At 30.6% G+C, this 25,089-nt stretch overlaps 1 protein-coding gene across 6 annotated transcripts; it reads left to right on the plus strand.

The window, feature by feature from the left end:
* The first annotated feature begins 134 nt into the window (after positions 1-134).
* On the plus strand, positions 135-24,033 carry LOC139501778 (leucine-rich repeat-containing protein 34-like). Of its 6 annotated transcripts, none has more exons than XM_071290921.1 (12): positions 135-241; positions 5,567-5,695; positions 7,290-7,304; positions 9,653-9,697; positions 10,932-11,121; positions 12,489-12,572; positions 13,501-13,629; positions 14,516-14,647; positions 16,419-16,537; positions 20,229-20,384; positions 21,713-21,839; positions 23,399-24,033. In XM_071290921.1, the coding sequence occupies exons 2-12, from the start codon at positions 5,580-5,582 to the stop codon at positions 23,621-23,623; spliced, it is 1,338 nt and encodes a 445-aa protein (XP_071147022.1). In that variant the 5' UTR covers positions 135-241; positions 5,567-5,579; the 3' UTR covers positions 23,624-24,033. The 6 variants fall into 6 exon arrangements, with proteins under 6 accessions (XP_071147022.1, XP_071147023.1, XP_071147025.1 ...); XM_071290922.1 differs by having other exon boundaries at positions 135-236; XM_071290924.1 differs by lacking the exon at positions 9,653-9,697.
* Positions 24,034-25,089: the final 1,056 nt, after the last annotated feature.

The raw sequence follows: 25,089 nt of genomic DNA on the forward strand, positions 1-25,089 counted from the left end.
TTGTTATTGTTCAATTATTCAATGTGAAGAGTCAAAAATTAATTCTCATAGAAAAAATATGTTTAAGTCCGTTCATGTTTATACACTCTTTAGTTGGACTTTGGGTATTTTGATAGACATTATTCTTCGATTATCGCCCTTGTTAGCAATCACCTGCTCCGAGAATTCACGAGAAAAACTGTTGTAGCAACAAACGCTGGCGGGGAACCCGAATTTTAGAGTTGCTGAATAAGATTGTACAGTAATAAGATAATTTCTAACACACTAGAAATAGCTTTGGGGTTTATTACTTAATCCGTCAAAATTACATGATGTGAACTCTGCAGTTGTTTCCTAAATTTGTTGATCAATACCCGCGGTTGCTTCGTATGACCAGGGACAGGGTTACGAAATTTTCACAATACCTTTCCTAAATGTTCTTGTTTGGTGTTAGATCATCAATAACCTCATCATTTATTACATCTATTCCATACATTATTTATACTTCAGATATAACATTTATAAAATGTTCAGAGGGTATACATGTTGACACAAACATGGTTGATGAGCTAGGACATGAAAAACGACCTAATAAGTTTCTGTTCGCCCTATTTTAACATTACTATACACCTTATCGCTAATCCCGGCTGACCCGGATGCTTGAACTTTTGACACATACAACAATCACATTTCCATTGTGGCGTCAGATATTTTGTTTTATGACGTCAAAACTTTACGGGAACCTGTGTGATATCCAGTAATGGCGGACAAATAGCGATAAGGTCTATTCAGGGGCATTGAAGTTGAATAAACTCATTCAGAGAGTTAAATGGTATATATTCTTGAAATTCATGAAAACAAATTGAAATATTGAAAAGTTGATGGCTTGTTTTAGATTATTATATGTTGAATGACATAATATTAATAATCACTGATAATTCTGGTATCCGTAGTTCAAGTCCCAAACCTATCCGGCCCAAAGTCAATCCGTCCCCATAATGAAATAATGAATAATCTAGATTGGCAGAATCAATTTGCGCAAATTACAGTTTTGAAAAGGTATCTTTTTATTTTTTCTGTTGGTATAAACTGTGCCACATTTAACGTTTTGTTGTTTGTTTTTTTTTACCTATATAACACTTTAGATTAAGCTGAACATCAAAATGAAGAAAACCCATCAACACATAAACTGTTAAATTATGGATTATAATTTTTCACATGGAAAGAATATTGTCTCATACATGTTAGAAATAATGTTGTTTAAGCAAATAAGAGTTTTTAATAAGTTTAATCAAATCATCAGTCTATAATTGATTTGTTTATTCAACAATTGTTTGATTGTTGTGAACTTAGGTAATGCCACTTGCAATCACCTATCATAACTTAAATAGTTTTCAAAACTTTAGTATATCTGGGAACAGTATATCTAACAATATAATTTCTTCAGTTTATTAATTCTGTGCAAGAAAATAGTATTCAAATATTGTGCTCCAAAATTTTCATAAGAAGTACACTGCAAAATGTAATGAAATTTACAATTCATATATACAGTACCGGTAAGGACTTATTTTTATGGATGTCTTAATCCGTCTAGATGTCAGACTGGTGGACAGTTGCCCCAGTGTAATAAACACCTGCTGTGCAATATCCAAGTGGAAGGTCGTAAATCAATCTGTACCAGCTTGATTATAATTAAATTTTACCTGTACAGATATTAGTATTTATGGAGGATAGATAAATGTAAAATATTGTTTTGTATTCAAAGAGAAAGAATTAAAATTAAAATTAAGTATAATTTTATTTTTTTTATAATTTGAAAATGAAATAAAGACGAGTTTTAACAATATATTGTGTTGCCAATTATTTCAATAGTTTTGTGACAATAAACTATTTTGTATTTGTATTTGTAAACCGTAAATATTTCATCTAATTCAAAATAATAAGCCTAATAACAACCAAGACTGTTTTCAATAGAAGTTTAAATCAAATTGTTGAGACTTCAATCCCGTAAATTATACGAGTTTTCGTTGATGGTTATATTATTTCCCCCTTTAAACGTCCTATTCCTTTATATGTTATTATTAGAAACTCAATTTTGAATATACTTGAGGCCAACATATCGTATTTATAAAATATGTATAGGCATTGTGAATTAAGTCATTTTCCTTTTGATACAACTTTCCCGTCGGAGCCTCTACATCTATTCACACCTGTCAATCATTTCTCGCAAGTGAAACATTTTGGACAGACAGATCACTCGTGCTTTCTATTTTGACATATTTCCCGTTAATCTCTTTGAAAGTCAAACAATTGGTTTCTTTTAATACAATATTGATAACGCCGAGATCATATTTCGATTCCTATTTTTTTTAAATTGTTGCCTTTCTATTTTTATGTCTGAAATTTTTTATGAAAATCGCCGGTGTTATAAATATATTTTACAAATTGTATTAAATCGATACACGAAAATCAAAGTTTAACCTTATATAGTTTATTGAATAAATGCACATTTATACCCCAATGGGGTTGAAGGCTAGTCGTACTAGTCGTGATCAGCTGGCTTTACTTTTTCGTCGCACTTCTAGTCATTCTAAAGCTCGTGCAGTCAGTATGATTTTTTAAATCGATGTTGTATTATTTCCGAAGTTTAAAGGAGGTCTCCAAATAGATTATTTAAATGGGAATCCGGGAAATGACTGATAAAAATAAAACAAAAAATAGTTAAAGAAGACTAAATCTTGTTTTGATTATACATGTATGTAAATCGATTAAATTTCTATTCTGGTAAATCGATCAAGAGCCTCAAAACTAAAGCACAATACTGTCAATCATTCCACATCAAATTTAATCATGAATGGATTTTCCCACGGTCGTTCAGTAAGGTCACCTGTGTTTACTGTTACGACATTTCCCGCCATATAAAAATCTCGTGCAATGGACAAAATCGTTCTTTAATATCTTTTATTAGCATTCAATATTATTCAACCACGTGCACGCTGTTGATCACTGATATGTGTATTAGGAATTGTCTTTTCACAGCAATTTTTTCTTTTAGATTGCTATAAAAAAATATAACATACAAGTTTCCTTTTTTACATGGATTTGTGCGTAAATTAATATTATGCAATTGAGTTCAGGATTTCGGAATCTGGGAATTCTTTTTTGCCATGTTGGGATTTAAATTTATTTAAATTCAGGACCTTTGGGACTTCGTGTTTTTAAGCCCGGGATTTCGAGATCCGAACCCCTTTTACCCCTACCCCCAAATGCAGATCAATTATATTAATTTAGCATAATGAACAAACACGGAAATCTTAAAATAAACTTATGCAATAAAATACAATAACATCAATACATGACGTCACCATTAACAGTCAACGTGACGTCATGAACCCCCCTATGAAATTTACTAACCCCTACAGATTCATAGGGGGTCACCACGTGACAGCGTTTAACCAATCACAACGTGATAATTTACCTGCGGTGCGATAAATATATTTTGTTATCTATTTATAAAGATAATTACATTGTATTCAAATATTCTACTACATGTATGCAAATCAAAGGGAAAATAATAAATTATAAATTTGTTGCATCAATACAAATATTCTGTCAATTTTTCAACAAAATTAAACATATTCTGTTCAAATAAAAAATATTATATACATTTGTAACTATAGACATCAATTTGAAAAAAATAAAGAACGGGGCAAACAGGTACTACATGTAGGCGAGTATGAATCAGGCTGAACCGACCAGGATTTAACTTTTGGTACCCATAGACATATTCTCCGAAGTGTTTTAGAAAATTACATTACAAAGACATAGACCGGTTTCCTTTTATAAATTTGAAATTTTGACTTAATGATTAAGAGTATTGTCATGTAGGCCGAATTCTTCTGTCCTTATCATAAATGCATATATTTCCCAATTTCCATTTGATTTTTTTTATGCCCCACCTATGATAGTAGAGGGGCATTATGTTTTCTGGTCTGTGGGTCCATTTGTCCATCTGTCCTGTTGCAGGTTAAAGTTTTTGGTAAAGGTAGTTTTTGATGAAGTTGAAGTCCAATTAACTTGAAACTTTGAAACTTAGTACACATGTCCCCTTTGATATCATCTATATAATTTAAATGCCAAATTAGACTTTGACCCCAATTTCACAGTCCACTGAACATAGAAAATTATAGTGCAAGTGGGGCTTTGGACACATTCTTGTTTGAATTTGCTATTTGCTTTTTTTGTGCAATACAGAGACAGTAACTGAAAGCAGTGTCCCTCAGGAGATTTGCATATAATTTGTTTGTGCTCCATTTTCACTGATTGTATACATTTTTCAGCTATCTGTACCAATATATGCTAATACTAGTAATACATGTAGCTAAATGGTTTTTCTATATTTACAACGTACATGTGCCTTACAATGATCAACAACACTTCTGAGTCTAGATAATTCACTTTTTTAACATTTATTTCATTCTACTTTCATTCTTAACAAGCTAAAAAAAAAGTGGATTTTCTAGACTCAGAAAGATCCTTGTTCATAATTTACATGTAAATTTTTTGTAAAAGAAATGGAGAAGATACCAATTAGCTATCAAACTCTTTGCAATAAAATTGCCACAAAAACACAAATAACACAAAAACCAGGCCACAAAGCACAACTAATTACTAGTTTATTTCATCCCAATCAATCTGTCAATAACAACAATAAAGATTTTCATACATTTGACAAGGGGGTCTTCATTGGGGGTTCTGATCCCAGATCCCGCTTACTGTTTTGTCAAATTCCTGTATCATGCTTACACTATGTACAACTACAAATGTATGTAAGCACTTTTCATTTTTTTTGTAATTCCCCGTGTCCAATAGACTTCATTTCCCGTTTTCACGGCACAATAATTTGACTTTTACGTGTTAGGCTTACAAAAAATCAGCAACCCTGCGCCATGCTTAGACCCCAATGAGACTCACGAACAATATATGTCAAAATAGCTTTGTGAATACCATAAAACATTTAAACATTCAATCAACTAATTACAAAACAATATTTCATTTTAAAGTTCACAAAACTTTATTTATAAAATTATAAATATGTGAATAAATACATTTTTAAAAAACATCTTATAATTAAAACTCACAAGTATCAAATTAAGAAAAAAAAGAATTTGGATTCAGCAGTATCTTTTTCGAGATTAAAATTGTATATTATCTGAAATACTGTCTGATTTTACTTTTCAATTATTAGAAATAAATTGTTCAAATTAGTTAACACTGATCAAATTCAATATGGAACTTTCACAATAATTATATGTACGATCGATCTTTCATCTTGGTCTGCAGTCTACCATATTTTTTCTTTAATATTAGATAGGGCTATTCCATTAAAATGTATGTGGGTTGGTAGGAAAGGATTTTCAAAAAATCCCAACAACCAAGACCCATTTTTAAGATAATTTAAATTTGCATAATGGTGATATACACATACTGAAAAAACATCCATGACCCAGATTCAATAATTAAACAACCTTTGTACCCCCCACATACATTTTAATGGAATAGCCCTTACTTTTGCATCTTGTTGCAGGGTAACATCAAAGATGTCAGACATCCATTCAACAGCATACAGATATGATGCGGTGTGTACAGAATTAGGCAGACAACCACATCCTTACATTTTGAAAATGTTTGAAAGGGAAAAAGAAGACACTGTATTGTATGTATTGATAATATATTTTCTCTCTTTCAATAACATTCACTTTTAAACAAAAAATAAACATGATGTATAACAGTTTTGATTACCCATTTCATAAATGTATTAAATTTAGTAAGAATATGAGTTATTCCCCTTTCCTAAGGATACTTGCCATGGTATACTCCCATAAACAGCAAAGGATTAGCAGTTTTTTTGGTCTGTCTTCTGATTGGAATGTTTTGGTGTATATTTATTTTATTTAAAGTCGGTAGCTATATATAGGATGCACAATTGCAATAAACATATATATGGGGGAGGATAAACTAACAAATCCTGCTTCTTTCAATTTCTAATTCTACCTTTAATAAGCTCTGATTTGAATGTGACATTTTCTTTTAAAGTTTTACCCATATCATTCTCCTACTAAATAAAAAATTACCTCAGAAATGATAATGAAATACCTTATGAAGTGTTTTTTTAAAAACTAAATCCTGTAATATGTTCTACACCTAAGAAGGGAAATAACTCATACATTTATTGAATTGAAAATTCATCAAGTTGCAGCTAATTCACCTTTTCAGAATCTAAAGAATCATGGGTAATTTCATTACTCGTATCCCAAAATGAAAATAACTTCACATCATTGGTTGAATTTCCATTGTTTTTGACATTTTTAACCAATCACAACGTTTTGGTGTACACTTTTGAAAATATTACCCAGGATGCAGTAGATTCTGAAATGGAGAATTGACAAGTGCTATTATATCATAAAAAGAATGAAACTGCTTTTAGAAGAAAAACTATGTATTCTTGCTTTTAGTATTACACAAAAAACATGATAAAACTAAATTCTTTAGAATTTAACAAAACAGACTATTATTTATACTATTAATTTTCAGCAATTGATGGTCAGAAAAATCTCCACGAGTATATTGATTTTTAAGCTTTATACATGTAAGGGGAAACATTTTATTGTTCGTGAATATTTAGGAAGAATGGTATGGTGCCTTTATTCTTCATCATATAAGCGTTTGATAGAGACCCTGTGTGGTGATGATATTAAAAAAAAATGTATTCAGGTTTATAAATAAAACTACCAAAAGAAGAGTTCTTTTGAAGATATAAAAACTATGAAATGTTTGAATTTACAACACACATCTGGATGGAACAACTTTGTATGGAAATCTATCTGAAGCCTATTATTTTAAAACATCTATGTTAACGCAAACCAAATTTTCTGCATATTAAGAAAATGTACATGACTAGATCTCACCTTTATTCAAATCTAATGTTTATTATGCATAATGCAGCAGAAATGTTTGATTAACAAATGAGCATGCTTCCCTTTTACCTTCTTTTTTTTTTTAATAATTTATAGTATTTCATCAGTTTTAACATGTTAAAGCAATAATAAATATACATATATTCACAGTGTTTGTAGAAATTAATGATATAAAAAAATAAAACTAGTGCACATATCAATTTTATTTTGTACTTTTATTTACAAACCTTCAACAATAGATGAAAATATTATTATTTGTGTTAATACATTATTGTGTGTCCACATTTTTTTGTGACATTAACTAACAAATTCACAATATTCACCGCACAACAGACGAAAGAAAACTGGGTAAGTATAGAAGTGTGGTTACCACAAACACCATTCACTTCTATTTATAACTACGGTCTGATTGCTGGTGTTTTGAAAATCTCCTGATTTATTCCTGATCTTACTTCTATTTAGATTTATTCATAAGTAATATTGCATTAACTAGAAAATTGATAAAAAAAGATTAACCTGGAACCAAATTTTTCAAATAATGTAAACATTTAATACCAGTTTAGCAGTAAATGAACTTTCTTGCCTACCTCAGGCTCTTGTTAAATTTAATCTTAAAAGTAATTCATTGATGACATAATTAACATAACAATTTTCTGCACCAGCTGATCATGGTGATGCACATTTCCATAATAAATGTCTCTTCAGTTAATCTTGAGGCCTCAATATTTGCAAATTCAATGCTAATTAAAAATATATGAGCTATAAAATATACTAAAAAGGACAAATAGTATAGCCATTTGGCTGGACACTTCAAAGCTTTGCACGAGGGAAATATACAATGTATTCCTTAATTTGAAAATAATTTCTAAAATTTTGATAACTCAATTTTTTTTTGTTTCATGCCAATTCCAAAGTTCTAGCTTTTAAAACTGGGCTGGTGATACCATTATGGTATGACAGTCCACCAGCAGAGTACTGCAAAGACCCAATAATTGTGATATCATGAGAAATTTGAAACACCAGTCACTAATATACAATCAGTCTGTTTATGAATTAACAATTCTCACATTTCACAGTTTTTAACACTGTAACCAACCTTCTATTGTTTGAGTGTTACTCTGTTATATTATCTTTACTCCTAACAAGGACAACCATTTGTCTGACTTCTTCTTACTTAGTATTGAATTATGTCATTTGACAAGCAGTTTAAAGATAGCAGCATGTACATAATCAACAGTAAAATGCATGTGCATGTAGATAAATGACATATATAGGTTATGAGTATGCTGGTTTATCACATGTTTTCTAATCTTATAATATATATTCTTTTTTTCATAGCTTTTTTGAAAGAAAAAGGTGTTAATTCTAAATGTATGAAAAATTTAGGGAGCATAATTTCCTGCAAAATTTTCAATGGCTTATATCTTGAAAACAAGAACAGTCATTTAAAAGGCTTATAATTTTGAAACAGATGAGCACACACACGACATCCTTAAATCATCCATCAAGCAATTACAAATAGCACTAGGAAACTTTTATATTTATCTAAGCTAATAAGGTCATTATAATGATTTTAAATAGATTGAATCCATTTCAATGATATTTTTAAAAGCAGTGTAGTAACATTTTTATGCCATAAAATTATGACTGAATATGTAAATTAAATTTTGGAAAATGTATGATTTTACCAGCAATTTTACTACTCATCTGAGTTTGTTATGTGCATGAGTTATATTAAATCATCTTAGCTTTATAACATGACATGTACTAAACTCTTTGTTACTGTTTTAATCAAGGATTGTGTAACAAACTTCATTTGGTGACTCTGAGTGTAGAATTTAGGTGTTCTATAAATGATATGTTATTATTTCCTCAATGAAACATAACATGCCTACAGGATTTTATCATGTGAGACAAATATGGAGGGGGGACCCATGGGACTATTTTTTGTACATGTATGTCCTGCTCCACATAGGTAATGCTTCCCTAGGGCTACTTCCTGGCTCACTTCTGAATTGTGATAGTAAGATCAATGAAATTTTGTATAATACTGCATTATTATCAGTACATAAATGTTAAAGTTTTACAGCTATTTTGAGATCATCGATCATGCTACCCATGCAGGTCAACCCCCAAGCAACTTTCAATTAATAAGCAATTTTCAATGTTAGATTTTGTGCTTAAGTTAGATTGATAGGAAAAACTATGATAAATGATCATAAATCCATTATTTATTTCCTACAAAGTTTCATTACTTTATCTGTATACATCTGTTTGACAGTTATTTCAAGGCCTTGTAGTCCCCATATCAAGGCCAAGCAACTTTCAATTAATAAGCAATTCCCAATGTTAATGTTTATTCTTAAGTTCGTCTGACAGAAACAACTTGTAATATAGATCAAGGATATTTTTTTATAAAGTTGCATTTACCATAACTGTCCTTACATAAATGTTTGACAGTTTTTTCAAGGCTTTGTCCCCTTTATTATTTTTCCTCAGAACACAATCATATATACATAATTAATTTATATCATGTATATATATAAAATATAAGAAAACGGCTCATTCTGTTATGAGTGCTGAGGAATTAAAAAATACTATGTGTCAGACTGACTGGTGGTTTATTGTGATTAATGTATTAAGTATTTTATATAAATTTTGATTTTTTTTACTGACATTATAACATATTTTATTAGTGGTGGTAGAGTTGGTTCAAGTAGAAAAAGTATTAGTACTGACAGGTGAGATCACATGACAGTCACATGGTTTTGTACTTCCCATGATAATGCAATTTGTTCACAGCACATAAAATTTGATTTTTAAGAATTTCCAGATTGACATTTTCAAAACCCTGTCACTTGAAAGGTACATTGCACTAGTCTATTTTAAAAATGGAAATAAGTTTTTATCTCTATTTTTTGCAACTTAAAAAGTCGCACTAATTTTGATATCAAAAATAGTTATTAAAAGAATGATATTCAAAATGATTTACAATTAATTTATATAATCAATAAACATCATATTTTAAAAACTTATATATATATGAGTGAGAGACAAAAACAATGGTGACAGTATTAGTTGCTGATAATCTAAATCATTTCCATTGGAACCTGGCGGATATTTGTCTCATTGGCAATTATACCACATCTTCCATAATTTTGATATGCAATTATATTATATATAGTAATTGTTAACTTTTTGTACTCATTGTCTTGTAAATATTGTCAAAACAGTGCATGTACAGTTTAAGTGGTAACTGTTACATATAAAGTCAAGATAAAATAATTTTCATTCTAATATTTCCTTGGTAAGATTTAATTCCCTTTTAACATGTAATTGTTATTTAACTCTTTAACAATGGTTTGCAGCCTGAGGTCGTGTGGTGAAAGCTTTATGTTAACTTATACAGAAGATATGATATATAATTCCATAATTAACAAATGCTTTTCTGTAAGACAATTAATTTTCAGCCTCAGAAATTTAGAATCTTATAATAAATATATGCCATATATTTGAAAAAGATTGCAAAATTCACAAATAGCATGTTTGCTTTTTAACAGTCAAAGTATATTAATAAAGGTTTGAAAAAAAAAACTGAATTGTTTTAATTCTTTGGTTCTTTGTTATACTCTTTAAGTAATCTGAATTAAAAGTTCATCAACAAAAATGATAATTTTACTAATTTCATGTATTTGATAGTTTATCTTTTTTAACTATCTATATATCTATATGAACATTTCCTAATTGTGAATTTAAAATATTAGGGTATGATATGATTTGAATATTTTTATTACCTTTGATATATTAAATAGTTGATAATAGATAATTTTAACCAGTGATATTTCAGTATAATTATACAATATATAATATTATATCTATTCAAACTATTTTAATACTTGTATTACATCTTAATGTATATACACTTCCATTGATTGAATAACCAATTAACGTCTTCATTTACTATGATAATTTCAGTGATTTCAAAGACCAGATGCACTTGTATTTGGCGGGAAACAATAACTTGTTGACAGATAAACGTATAGAGGACCCAGACTGTGAAACATTGTACAAAACTCTACAGAACAATAGCTATGTGACCAGTCTAGATCTACGATACAATCTTATTACTGATGAAGGAGCTAAGTTTATTGCTAAACTTATTGAGGTAAGACATCATTTGACAAGTCTAGATCTACGATACAATCTTATCACTGATGAAGGAGCTAAGTTTATTGCTAAACTCATTGAGGTAAGACATCCAGGAGACTAATTGAGAATTCGTTTATTTTCATTGGTTCCTAAATTTTCCTGAACAAGAAAATTTAAGGGATATTTGATTTTCATGTTTTTCCATAGCTTAAGTCTACATGCGTAACCTGAGCTAGCGAAATAGGATTAGTTTATTTTCATTGGTTCCTAAATTTTCCTGAACGAAAATAATTTTAGGGATGTTTGATTTTTATGTTTTTCCATAGCTTAAGTCTACATGCATACCTGAGCTAGCGAAATATATAGCTAGACTATAGAAAATTTTAAAATTTTAATTCATGGTTTACCAACAAAATCCACAAAAAATGGTATCATGTGGTCGAGTTATACATGTTAGGCCAAATAAAAAAGTATGTGTGGTTCCAGTTACATGTGAAAAAAAGTTAGGGTAGGTAGGTAGGGATTTTTTTTTTATTTTATGTTATTTTTTACATTGAGTCTATGGGATCAACATTCTGACAGTGCTAAATGAAAAAAGACAATAAAGTCTTTAGGGTAGGCTATTTTTGAGGTGAAAAAGTAGGGAAGGTAGGGTTACTGGAACCACACATATATTTTTATTTGGCCTAATGAATCCACAGTATATCAGGAAAAAAGAGAAGAGATTGATACCAATGGGACATTCAAAATCATAAGTCGAAAATAAACTGACAATGCCATTAGCCTTAAAAGAAAAATGAATTCACAGGACAATCAGGACAAAAGAGAGGAGAACAATACCAAAGGAACATTTGATTAGCAAACTCTTAAGTCAATAATAAACTGCCAGGGCTAAAAAAGAAAAAGACTAAAAAAAATTATTTGCATGCTATTTTTTCAATTTTTGAAACTCTATTAAATAAATTCCCCGAAAAACTGTTTACACTATGATTATGTCTGAGTCTATGAGATTTACTCTAGTATATTTAATAGACTGACTCACATTTATGCTATCTTTTTGGAACTATTTATGAATATTGAGTAATACAATTAGAAGAATAGATTTTTAAAAACATGGAGATTCCTTTTTGTAAATATTATATATACTTCTTTTAAGACATAAACGAAAATTTAGAAATTTGATACACATGGTGACTATGTAAAGAAATATGGGTACAGTACACTACTTGAAATCTTGCCATTTCAAAATCTTCATATGAATAATTCAGAAAATTTTGCATTTGAATGATTAAGAATTCATAATTCAACAATAAAGGGGAGATAATTATATTTTCATGAAAGACAATTACAGGGAAATAAGTCAGTATCTTTATCCATTTTCAGGAAACAACAAAGCTAACAGACCTAAATTTAATGTGTAATGAGATAGGAGCAGTTGGAGCTGAACATATAGCAAAGGCATTATTGGTAATTATAGAAAAAAATAAAAAATATGACAATAATGAATGAGGGTCATAAGGGGTACCTACATGACTAATAACTGTAAAAATTCTTGCCAAATGATGTTAATGGTAATTTTTGGTGTATGATGATAAAAACATTGACTAATTTTGACGAATCTAATAACTTTTTTCCAAATATGACGGTAATGATAATTATTACATTGGTTGCAATGAATTACATTGATTTCCCAGTTAAATAAAAACCGATAATTTCACATGTGAAATAAACATGGTTATTTCACTCTCTGACGTCATACAACAATAGGCGTTGTCAAGACGTGGATAACGTCGGATCAAAACAAATTGTCAATGCGTAGGAAAAAGATATAGTTCCTTACATTTTCTACATTAATTTCATAAAAAAATAAGCCATTTGCCAATGTAATAAAAAGAATAACTAATCGCCGTATTTGAATATCAAAAATAAGACAACTTGTGACGGAACGCCGCTATGGATTAAACTCGTGCTGCGCACTCGTGTAATCCATGCGTCGTTCGGTCACACGTTGTCTTATTTTTGATATACAAATACGGCGATTAGTTATACTATAATTATTTGAGACCTCTGACAAATCATGATAATGATATTGTGACGAATCACGGTAAAATTTTAACCAATTTGAAGCTATTGGGAGCCGAAAATGACTATCAGACGCCTGACGTTAAAGGGCATTATAGTGATTAACTACCCTCATGAATGAGAATCCTATATGAGTAAACACCTAAAACTGAAGCTCAGCTCAGACTACTGTAGAAATGGTCATACATTATACCCTTTCAATGATTGATTTAAATTTTTTCATGTCAATATATTATTCGTTTTGAAAATTTGTTATTTGATAATTTATGGCTGAAACTAAATAATTAAATTTGATTTAAACTTTTTATTTCAGAAAAATGAATCCTTGAAAACACTAAGAATGACAGGAAATAAAATGGGAAATAAGGGAGGAATGTGGTTTGCTCAAGCTCTCCAAGTCAATACTACACTAGAGGCACTGGATGTTGCAGACACAGATTTAGTAAGCTTTGCTTGAAATATTTACTAAAAGAGATACTTTATGTGATATATATATTGTATCTAATGTCTGATTTAGTATGTTTTTTCATCATGAAACTAGAGGAAATGTGTGTGGCTGACACTTATGAGTTGATGTGAAATAAGAAGACTTGGTATGATTGCCAATGAGACAAATATTCCCTTAAGTCCAAATGAAGTTCATGTAAGAAGTTATAGGCCACTGCATGGTTTTCAAAAGTGAGCAAAACCACTAATGACTAATTGATATAGTGAGCTATATACTAGGCCCAAACATGACAAAATGATAAACAATTTCAACAAGAAAACTTATATATATAACAGCCTTATTTATTACAAAAGGATAAACAAAATAGTAATAGATTTAAACATGTTCGTGAATGCTACAACATGTTGTAAAGTACATTTTATAAAACTGAAAAACATGGGGTATTGCTAAAACTTGCAAAAGACATGACAAATTTTTCACAGTATTTGCCACTAGACATTAAATTATAGCTAGCATCAATCGATGAAATATTTTACATAAGAGACAAAAACAAATTTTCTTTGAGAAAAAAAACCCAGTACATATACATTGGAGAGACAAAGCTTTTCTCAAATTTGAATTCCTTCTTTCTAGAGTTAGTTTAAACATATTTATTTATAGTGGATTGGGAAACAAGTTTTGCAACTTATATACCTTTTCCACTTTTGAGTTTGAACAATATGGTGGATTTTCATTTCTTCACACTTGACAAAATTTTGATGCCACAATCAATTCAATTGTAGCAGAACTTCATGGAGCGGTTACTTTATTTTCACTGAAATGTAATGAACAAGTAACTATAAAATCTGGGAACTGCCCGAACACATGATTTTTATTTCAGACCATTGAGAGCATCATTGCAATATCCACAGTACTGTATAACAACAAAACTCTGAAGGCATTGAACATCAACAGACCTATTCTGTTCTCACATCAAGAAGAAACTACTGTTCATTTTGCTGAAATGCTGAAGGTGAAATGTTATATTTTAATTTGAAAAGTTGTGTGACAAACATCTATTTTTATGTTGTATTTGGTAGGAAGGGACTAAAAATATTTGACGTAAATTGTCGAAGGAGTGATTTTTACATTCATTTTTTCTTCGAAGATATTTTTCAAATGTGTGTGAGAATTCTCTGTCTTTGAAATCTTGGTTGATATAAAAAAAAAGAAGATGTGGTATGATTGCCAATGAGACAACTATCCACAAAAGACCAAAATGACACAGATATTAACAACTATAGGTCACCGTACGGCCTTCAACAATGAGCGAAGCCCATAACGCATAGTCAGCTATAATAGGCCCCGATAAGAGTTGGATAATAACGATAGAACTGCTGCTAAACAAAACAAGAAAACAATTATTCAGAAGCAACACTTTTGGTAATATAAATCAGTGTTTGTTTAATTAAACATGTTAATTGAAGCTTAACAAGAAAATATTTTTGAAACTTGTACATATGTATAGACATTTTGAGAATGATTTTTGTTATTTTGTCACCATATTGGAGGTCTAGGGGTACCCTTATTATTCAACCAAGTTCAACTTTTAAACTGATTGTAGCTTGAAAAGACAGAAAAAGTGTTTTCTGCACAATTTAAATTTCTGAGCATGGCTCAACTCAACACTACGATCTGGTAAAGATCTCTTAAAAGATAGACTTGTTTGTTCCACAAGGTAAATCAAAAAAGAAAATCAACCATTTACCCTTCCAAAATATCAGCCAAGGGAAATAACCCATACTCAGTTTACAACATACCTTACCCAATCTTTGTCTTTATTCAGTTCTCCCTTCTGACTAAATTAATAAATTACTAAAAAAAAATAATCAAATTTGGTGATTGGTTGATGTAAGTAAGATGTATTATGGTTTTAGGAACAAAAATGTACAATATTTTAGGGTTATTGCATGAATATTGGGGAATATTTTCCAGAGTAGATATATGTTCTACAAGGGACAATATTCCCTATTCTAATATGACGTGCTTCTTTTGCTTTATGAATAAACCCATGCTCTAAATACAATAATTTTTTTTGCATATGCGTATATTGACTACTGCAATATAATGAATTTTATCAAATTGGCATGCATTTAATATATTTCATTAACTTAAAGCACTTCCAAACTCTTAAATGATGCACATGTTGTTACTAATTCATGTATTATGACTGTAATGTGTTGCATTCCGAAATTGACATATTTGACCTAGATACGACAATCGTTCATGCTGGCTGTTCAAAAACTCCTCCCTCTGAAAAATCACAGTGCCAGCTGTTTGCTTCTTTACAAACAAAAAAGGGAGGTTCATGGAAGAGCCTACACAAGTGCTTTACCCTTATACACATTGGACATAGAAATTACCTTAATTGTCCTAATCAGAATCAAAATAATTGATGCAAGCGATACTTCATTGTAGTTTTAATATGGGTAGGCATTATATTCATGTTATTGTATCCCTCACTATCGCTCAGGCAAAAATAATCACGAATATAATGCCTACCTATGTTAAAACTACAATAAAGTATAGCTTGCATGAATTATTTCTTAAATATTCATGCAATAACCATTTTTTTGTATAGCAATATAATATTTGAAAGTCAAAATTGGTTTAAACTAAGATTTTGTGGTTGATGACGTCATGAATTTTGATGATTTATTGCACTAGTGCAATATAAGAATTTATTGCGCGCTAACTTTTGGTTACTTTCTGTGGGAAATATAATATATATAATTTTTTTTTAGGTTAATACAACATTAAAAGAGGTTCATTTCCAAAAGTATGATATGAGGGACTTTGGAATGACAAGACTTGCAGAGAACTTAATGCATAATGATACATTAACTTATTTGGATCTTAGTTGGTATGCATGCTTAAAAAGTATTCCTGTTGTAAAATTAAGAAATATAGACCATAATTTGGTATTCGGCCTTTGGTTTCTTTTTGTATCCTTTTTTATAAGTTCTAAAATTTTAACTTTTATTTTGTGGGTTGTGTTGGTGTTAGAATAGTATGAATGGAACAATTGAGTTTTTCGAGAAAAAATTAATACATTTTGATTCACCGTTTACGTGACAGGAAACCAAACAGGAAACCAATCTTTATTTTCTTTATTTTGCACAATATAATTCAAAAGGCATAAATAAACACCATTACTAGTGTTACTTGCTTCATGTTAATATTTAAAATCTATTTTCAATGTTATATTAAAGTTTTTTTTAAACGTGACAGGAAACCATAAGAAACCGAAAGCATTTTTTTAGTTTTATTTTATTGCAAAATCTGCTTAAAATAATCTGAACAGTATACTTTTTCTTAAAATCCATCTTAAATGTAACAGTATTATAAAACTCCTAAACATGTGCTTGTTTTGAAAACAATTAGTACAATTTATTCAGAATTTTCCATATTTTCTTCATTGATACAGGATACCATAATCGTTGTATCTTGATGTTTTGGCCAAAAAAATATATTTTTATTTGGTTTTGAAATTCCAGTTATATAAAATTTATTCCAAATCATTGGCAATGTAAAATTCTTTAAATCCAGTAAAGAAAAAAACTTTTAACTTGGAATTAAAATCTTTGAAATAGGCACCATGTGATATTTGTGACCTGTACACCATCTACATGGTTTCCACATTTTAACCTACTTTAGTGGGCTAAAATCAATAAAGTACTTCCTTTCAAGTCATGCCTGGTAAAAGTTTACTTTTCCTTTGACAAGTTTATTGCATTTCTGAAAAGTGTTTGCAGAACATGAATAAAAAAAAAATAATTAAAAATTGTGACAAAGTTACCAACTTTGTGCATTCCAAGTGTAACGGTATAGTAACATGAATTTTTCATTTAATTATCTTTATTCACCTAAAATATCCAGTAATATTTACTGCTGAAGCAAAATCAATCCAACGAACATCGGCACCATGATAAGAGACGTAATTTCGATTGAATTTTCCAAGGACCCTTTACATCGTTATTGGGAAACGTAGTGTGTTTAAACGTCGGTCAAATCTGAAATCGATTTTGTCAAGTCATTGGGCATTTATTTTCAACCAAGATCGTATGTAACATTATGCACATAGGAAAAATAATAGACCCCCGGCGCAATCTCTTTGAAAATTGTATTTTCCTTTTTTAAACAAGTCGAAATAAGTCTACAGATTATGTTTGCTAACATCCCGTTGGAAACAAAAACAATGTTTAGAATCAGTATATCGTATGTCCGGCTGTAAGGGCGTGATCACATATCTATGTTAATCACATGTTTCACTTATGACCGGAAATGATCAGAACTTAAGGACAAAAACAATTTTAATAAATAACTGGACTTCTGTTTCGTGTGAAATGTAACGCATAACGATAACGTCATTTTCTTACTTAATTATTACGAAGATCAAAACAAGAATGTAAATCATCTCTGATTTACCTGTTCGAACATCTCGCGAGAGATCATATTTGCATATTGTTTTTAAGAATTCTATTACAACAAAGCAGATTACATCATCTAAAATTTGCGTTACGAAATCGGACACAAAAATCACGCCACTGTTCTTACATCTGCTACATAAATACTTATAGTTCTCGGCATTTTCTTCTCACTATTCTTATTGGTCGATGTTCTTTGTTATTTGAAAGCAAAAGTTACGAATTTGCCAGTGACGATTATCTATAAATCAGTCAGCGTTATGCTCTTCGGAAGCAAAAAGTAACGCGAGAAACGACACAAAAATACGGTTGTAGAATCTTTGAAATTCGTATATTTCAATTTTTTTTCTAGGGAAGAGTAGCATACACTTGTATGTTGATAAAAATAATGGCATCTTTAGATGTAGTAACAACTTTTCTTACAGTAATTCACATTTTATCACTTTTCTATAGTTATAGGAAACGGAGCCCAATAGCAAATTATGGTCCATATACATGTTGCAAATTTACACATGGCCTTAGTCGTGATATTCAAATTTTACCCAGAGCTCTATAGTCGCCGTCAGCTGAAATTCGTAGCGGTTATCGGTAAAAATAATCTAAACTATCAATCACGTTCACTCAAGATATAGTTTTTCACATTCAATTCATAAATCGCAAAAAGAAAAACCACTACTGACCTACCTTTTAAGTGATCACACTGTAATAATCCTGACCTTCACATTTTCCAGAATATTTTCCATTGTAATTCCGCCATCTTCGTTTCTATGAGGATCATTTGTTTACATATGACATTCGTCACTGTACGCAGTTTCCTGAAATGTTCCTTTCATTGATGTGATAAGGTTTCCCGCGCTTTATGCAAATTTTATGAAATTGAACTCCACGGAAACACTTCCGGTCAAAACAATGGCTGATTCCACCATTCAAAATCGTCTATGAAAAAGTGAAGGTCAGTATTATTACAGTGCGATCACTTAAAAGGTAGGTCAGTAGTGGTTTTTCTTTTTGCGATTTATGAATGGAATGTGAAAAACTATATCTCGAGTGAACGCGATTGATAGTTTAGATTATTTTTACTGATAACCGCTACGAATTTCAGCTGACGGCCACTATAGCGTCGGAGGTATTTTTTTATGTACATCTCAGAGTCTGCACTAAGTATAGATTTATCTAGAATTTTAACATAGTGTTGTTTACAAAGCGTAAGAAGCACGTCATATTAGAATTAAAGATTAAATGTGATTTAACTATGATAACAGACAGATTCAGACAAAAACATTTTTTTTCTTTTTGATTTTGATTTTTTTTCTTGTTGTGAATAATTTTTTTTTTTTTTGACTTGCATAATTTAAATTATGTATGATACGATAAACATATGTTTACAATTATGGACTTGACTAACAAAGTCAGAAAATGGACGACTTGTTTAGGTCAATTTATATTTAATAAAAGAGGATAAAAGAACATTATATTATATTATTTTACTTTGTGGTAAAAGAACTTTGACAATCAACACTTTTCTTAGACAAATATGAAACTGAGCTATTTCTTTATTTTTTTTTTGAATTAACATTGTATTCCTCATATTTAAAAAAATAATCATGAATTCATGCTGATACTTTTACTTTTTCATATTTGAAAAAAATGTACAAATATTTTGAGAAATTATATTATTGTCCTTACCTACGCCTAGCCTATTTCAACCTGCTCTGTCACTCCGTAATTCTCATATCAAGACTTCAAAACGAGACCAGGCATTATCAGCAGCATCACAATGTGAGACGAGAAGTTCTCAGCGACGTCACAATGTGAGAGGAGACGTTATCAAGCTTGCTTTCGTTAAGCGTAAAATTGTCTTTGGGAGAGAGAGAAGACCAGTAATAGAAGGATAAAAAGATAATTAGGTTTTCTTCGTATAGAAATCATAAAATATCAGCCGCTCGACACAATGTGAAACTTTTTAACTCAATCGCTTTTTCACCAAAAAGATTCACATTGTGGCTCATGGCTGATATTTTACGATATCAATGTGTAGAAAACATGATAATCTATACTGATTAATAATTGCCCTAACTTGCATCTCATCCACTTAACTTATATATTATAATAATGATTTTATTCCAGCAATAGAATAACAAGAGATGGAATAAATGAATTGTCAAAAGTATTGGAGAAGAATACTGCTATTGAAGTGTTAGACCTGGGGTACAACAGATTGGAAGATGATGGAGCCATACATATAGCTAATGCTCTAGCTTCACTGAACACAAACCTCAAAACGTAAGTCAAATTTACAAAATAAAAAAAGAGAGAAAAAAAGTAATCCAAACACCATCTTCCAATTATATCCTCAATTCTAGATGAGCACAAAAATCAAACAGTTTAGATCTTTCTCATTAATAGCATTAAAAACAGATCATATAATTCCTACAGCTGAACATGTTTCTTTACATAGACAAAGGTCGATAAATTGCAGCAACAAACCTTATAAGATTTCCCACTCTAGTTAGGAACTCAAAATAAAGATGGCATTATAATATTAGATTAATATCTAGAGTCAGAAAAAAGAGGAAAAAGTTTACCAATAGTAGAATGTTAAGATCATCTTTCCATATTATCCTAAAAAAAAGTGAGAACAGAAATCAAATAGCTCAGAAATAGTTACATAGTAAAATCAGAAAGTATAATTCCAATACCAATTGATTTACATAGAGCAATTGATTTACATAAACAAAGACCAATAATTGCAGCGACAAACCTTTCATATATCGGACACTAGTTAGGAACTCAAAAGAAAGACGAATTAACTTATTAAACAAAAGTCATAAACTGATAAAAAAAAGTTTGCCAAAAGTAGAATCTTAAGACTATCTTTCCATGTTATCCTCAACAATAAATGAACACAAAAATCAAATAGCATTGATCAGAGCTATAGTTTCACAGTAAAAATGTAAAATATAATCAATACAATTCCAATACTTATTTCTTTTGATGCCCAATAAGTGGTACACCTTACGGATATATCTTACTCTACTTAGGAACCCAAAGTAAGGGTTACATTACAGTTATGAGGAGACGATTTAAGTACCAACACTGTATGATAAAAATCAAACCAGTCGAGAGAAAATACTTGATGACTTCTATAACAAAACTGACACTTATGGAGTAGGAACTGCTTACCCTTTTCTGAGCACCTGATTTAATCTCCAGTCAAAGATTGGGTTTGTGATATTGTAGTTGTTGGGGTTTGTTTTGGCCAAAGTGTTGTCTTTAAATATTTGTGTTGATGGTCCTTAACAAAACATGTTAAGTTACAATTTTGTTTTAACATTTTGAACTTCATTTTCTTTTTCACTTTCATTTCTTATACATATAAGAAAGAAGATGTGGTATGATTGCCAATAAGACAACTCTCAACAAGAGACCAAATGAATCAGAAACTAACAACTATTATAGGTCACTGAGCAGTCTTCAACAATGAGCAAAGCCCATACTGCATATATAGTCAGCTATAAAAGACTGTACATGTTCATAGAAAAGAAAAATTACCAACCTGGACTCACCATGTATAAAACAAAAGTCAGCTTTTTTTGTCAATATATTTACAGTTTAGTTGTAACCAGTAACAACATTGGCAGTAAAGGACTGTGTGCCCTGGCTGATGCAATGAAAACCAACACGACATTAACTAATATCTACATCTGGGGAAACAAGCTAGAGGAACCAGCAGCAATTGTAAGTTTAAGCAATGATGGTCATAAATTTCAACGATGGTATCTGATGTTCTCTGAACTTAACTATTCAGGATTTTGATTTTGATTTTAGTGTTTATTATGCCATTTTAAGCACCAAGTTTGGGCTATTTTGTGGCGGCAATTTTTTGTTGGTGGAGGAATCTGAAGTGCCTGGAGAAAAAACCACGAAAAACCACCAACCTTGGATAGGAAAACTGACATTACTAGTCAATTAAGATTGGAATCAAGTGCACACGCTCAAGCAGGGTTCAAAACCCACAACCTCAGTGTTGACTGTCTAGTGATTACAGTAGTAACTACTTTGACCACTTGGCCACTAAGGCCCCATAACTATTCAGAAGAAATAAAAGTAAAGTACAAGAAGGTAAAAAGTGTACTTCAGCGTACTTGATGTTTTTACACTCTTTGGTATTTAGCTAAGTTTACTCAGACTGTCTCCAAAATATCTTCTGGGATCATGCAACAATCACTATATAATTTTGATGTTTTTCTCACCCAATGATGAAACCAAAAACTAGTAGACAGAATTTGAATTTGGACAGTGAGTCACTTACAGTTTATAGTAATGCCCTTTTTAACTCATTCTTTATTTTTATGCTAAATTAGAGTTTTGACTCTAATTTCAAGGTCCACTGAACATAGAAAATGATAGTGCACTTGGGGCATCAGTGTGCTATGGACACATTCTTGTTTATTTTTTTTGATATTCACTAGAAAGGAACCTTACAAGTGAAATAAATAAAAGATATTTCAAATGGATATTTTGTAATGAAGCAAAGTACTGAAAAAAGTTAAATCACAGAAATACTGAACTCCAATGAAAATTCAAAATGGAATGTCCATAATCAAACGACAAAATCAAAAGCTTTAACAAATCAAACGAATAAATAACAACTGTAATATTCCTGACTTGGTACAGTATTAACCGTATGACGTATTAGTAACATGCTGCGTTTTGATGAAAAATAAACAATGAAACACAACAATATTAACAGATAATGTCACCATTAAGAAATTTACTAACCTCCTACGGATTCATAGAGGGTCACCATGTGATGGCTTTAAACCAATCAAAACGTGATAATTTGTTTTATAAGGTTAAAGAGAAATAACAAAGTGTGAAATAATTCTTATAATAATATGACTGACCAGATTAATACTAAAGCAATAAATGAAAAGCAGACAGCAAAAAAGAACAACCCTTGATGCCTAATACGTAATATTGGTTTTCGGCTTTCATAAGTGCATAAAAATTTGTGGTAGGATTATCATGTTTTGGAAAACCAATTCTTATGCTTACATAATTATGAGAGTGGTCAAAAAACATCACATAAGAACTTACTATAGCAATCATTTTGAAAATGCTTTAAAACTAGAACTAGAAATTATCAAGTGCATTTATTATTGCAACTTTGGAGGAAGGACCATGGGTGAAAAAGGTACTTTTTTCTTATTTTGTGTACAATTATATGTTATGTTCCTTCCTTTTAAATGAGGACCTTTTATAAAGTCTTAATATTGTGTTATTATTTTTTTTAGGCCTTTGCTAATTTGATAGACAATGGAAGACTGAGCAAGGAGAACACAGATGTCCAGGCTTATGTTGTAGATGGAGCCACTAAACTTTGTGAACTTAGTCATCAAATAAGCCGACATACTTACTTTGCACCAAGTTACGGGGATGATGTGCCATCATGGCAGCCAAGAGGCAAAAATCCAAGAGGATCTGATGTCGTTGTTATGAAAAATTTGACAGTTTATTAAAAATCATTTTTATTTTTGTGTTCCATTGATACTGTTTCAAATTTTAACAACTGAAACAAAAAGGTTATGTTTTTTTGGAAAAAAATGTTGTTTTGATAGACAATCATCAGAAAGAAATGAGAAACAAAACTGTATATTTTTACTGATTATTATTATTAACTTATTACAAGATTCTCGATGAATTATGCTGAATAGTTAATTATGACTTGAATCTGTAAATGATTGAGAGGTTTGGTTTTTTAATCTGGTGATTTATTTGCCTTCAAGGTTCTCTCAGAAAAAGAGCAATAATGTCACCGGCATATGTCTCTTTTCATTATTATTTGATTTTTGTTTTAAGGTAAACTGTGATATTTTCATTATATATTCATTTGTTTATAATGCATTCTCATTAAAATATTTTACTTATATGGTACCTGGTTTACATTTGATTTTTTTAGAAATAAAGAGATGTGGTATAATTGCTAATGAGTAGATGTAAGTATTACAGGCAACTGTATCGGCCCGTATGTATGGCCTTCAGCAATATACCAATTGGGACAGGACTTACATATACAAATTAGAAGATGTGGTATAATTGCAAAATAAGGCAACTCTCCCAGAGATTAAATGACATAGAAACTATAGACTATAGGTCAACATATTGCCTTCAACAATGTGCAAAAGCCATACTGAATAGTCATCTATAAATTGCCCTGATATGCCAAATGTAAAACAATTCAAATGATTGATTGAATTACATCAATACATACTATTAATGAATGTTTAGTTGGTGTACATTAGCAGGACTATGCTAAGGGCATGTCTCATATAAGATAATGATATATAAAGTAACAGTTGCCCATTTTACCCATAATATAATAAGTGGGGCTCTACATAAAGTGTGCCAGTATCTCCAATGCAGTTTATCAAATCTGGTTTTATTTTTCTAGTACATAAAGCCTTAAAAGTTTGTAGATTTTTCCATCTGGACTTCTGGGGTGGAAAGTTTTAAGACAAAGAAAACAGGTAGGGTTATGCAGCTCTGATATATTCATATATGTAGTTAATAGCAGTGAAACCTCTCGTCCTTGATCCTAAAAAGGGGTGACAAAATATATAGGAAAGAAGGTAAATCAAACGACAAAAAAAAACCTGGGGACTAGAACAGCACAGAATAATAATGGAAATTAAACCCAACAAAATATAAGGACCTGTAAGACGAAAAAGATATAGACAGAACAGTGGCAATAAGCAATGTGTATCAACCCCAAGGCATCGAGACAAATATCTGTATTAGAAGAATAAACCGACAGCCACATTTATAATCGAAAACGGAATTGGTCTTTAGCAGCAAATCAACCATATTCTTCTGACATATATGCAATATTGGTATAATAATTGGCAGACTAATGGGACGTTTGCAACAGCTTCTAGAAGGATTGAAAGCTCACGAGCATGTTTAACCCCAACACATTATGTATGTG

This window comes from Mytilus edulis, chromosome 13 (genome assembly GCF_963676685.1).
Source record: "Mytilus edulis chromosome 13, xbMytEdul2.2, whole genome shotgun sequence".
In the NCBI taxonomy this organism is placed as follows: domain Eukaryota; kingdom Metazoa; phylum Mollusca; class Bivalvia; order Mytilida; family Mytilidae; genus Mytilus; species Mytilus edulis.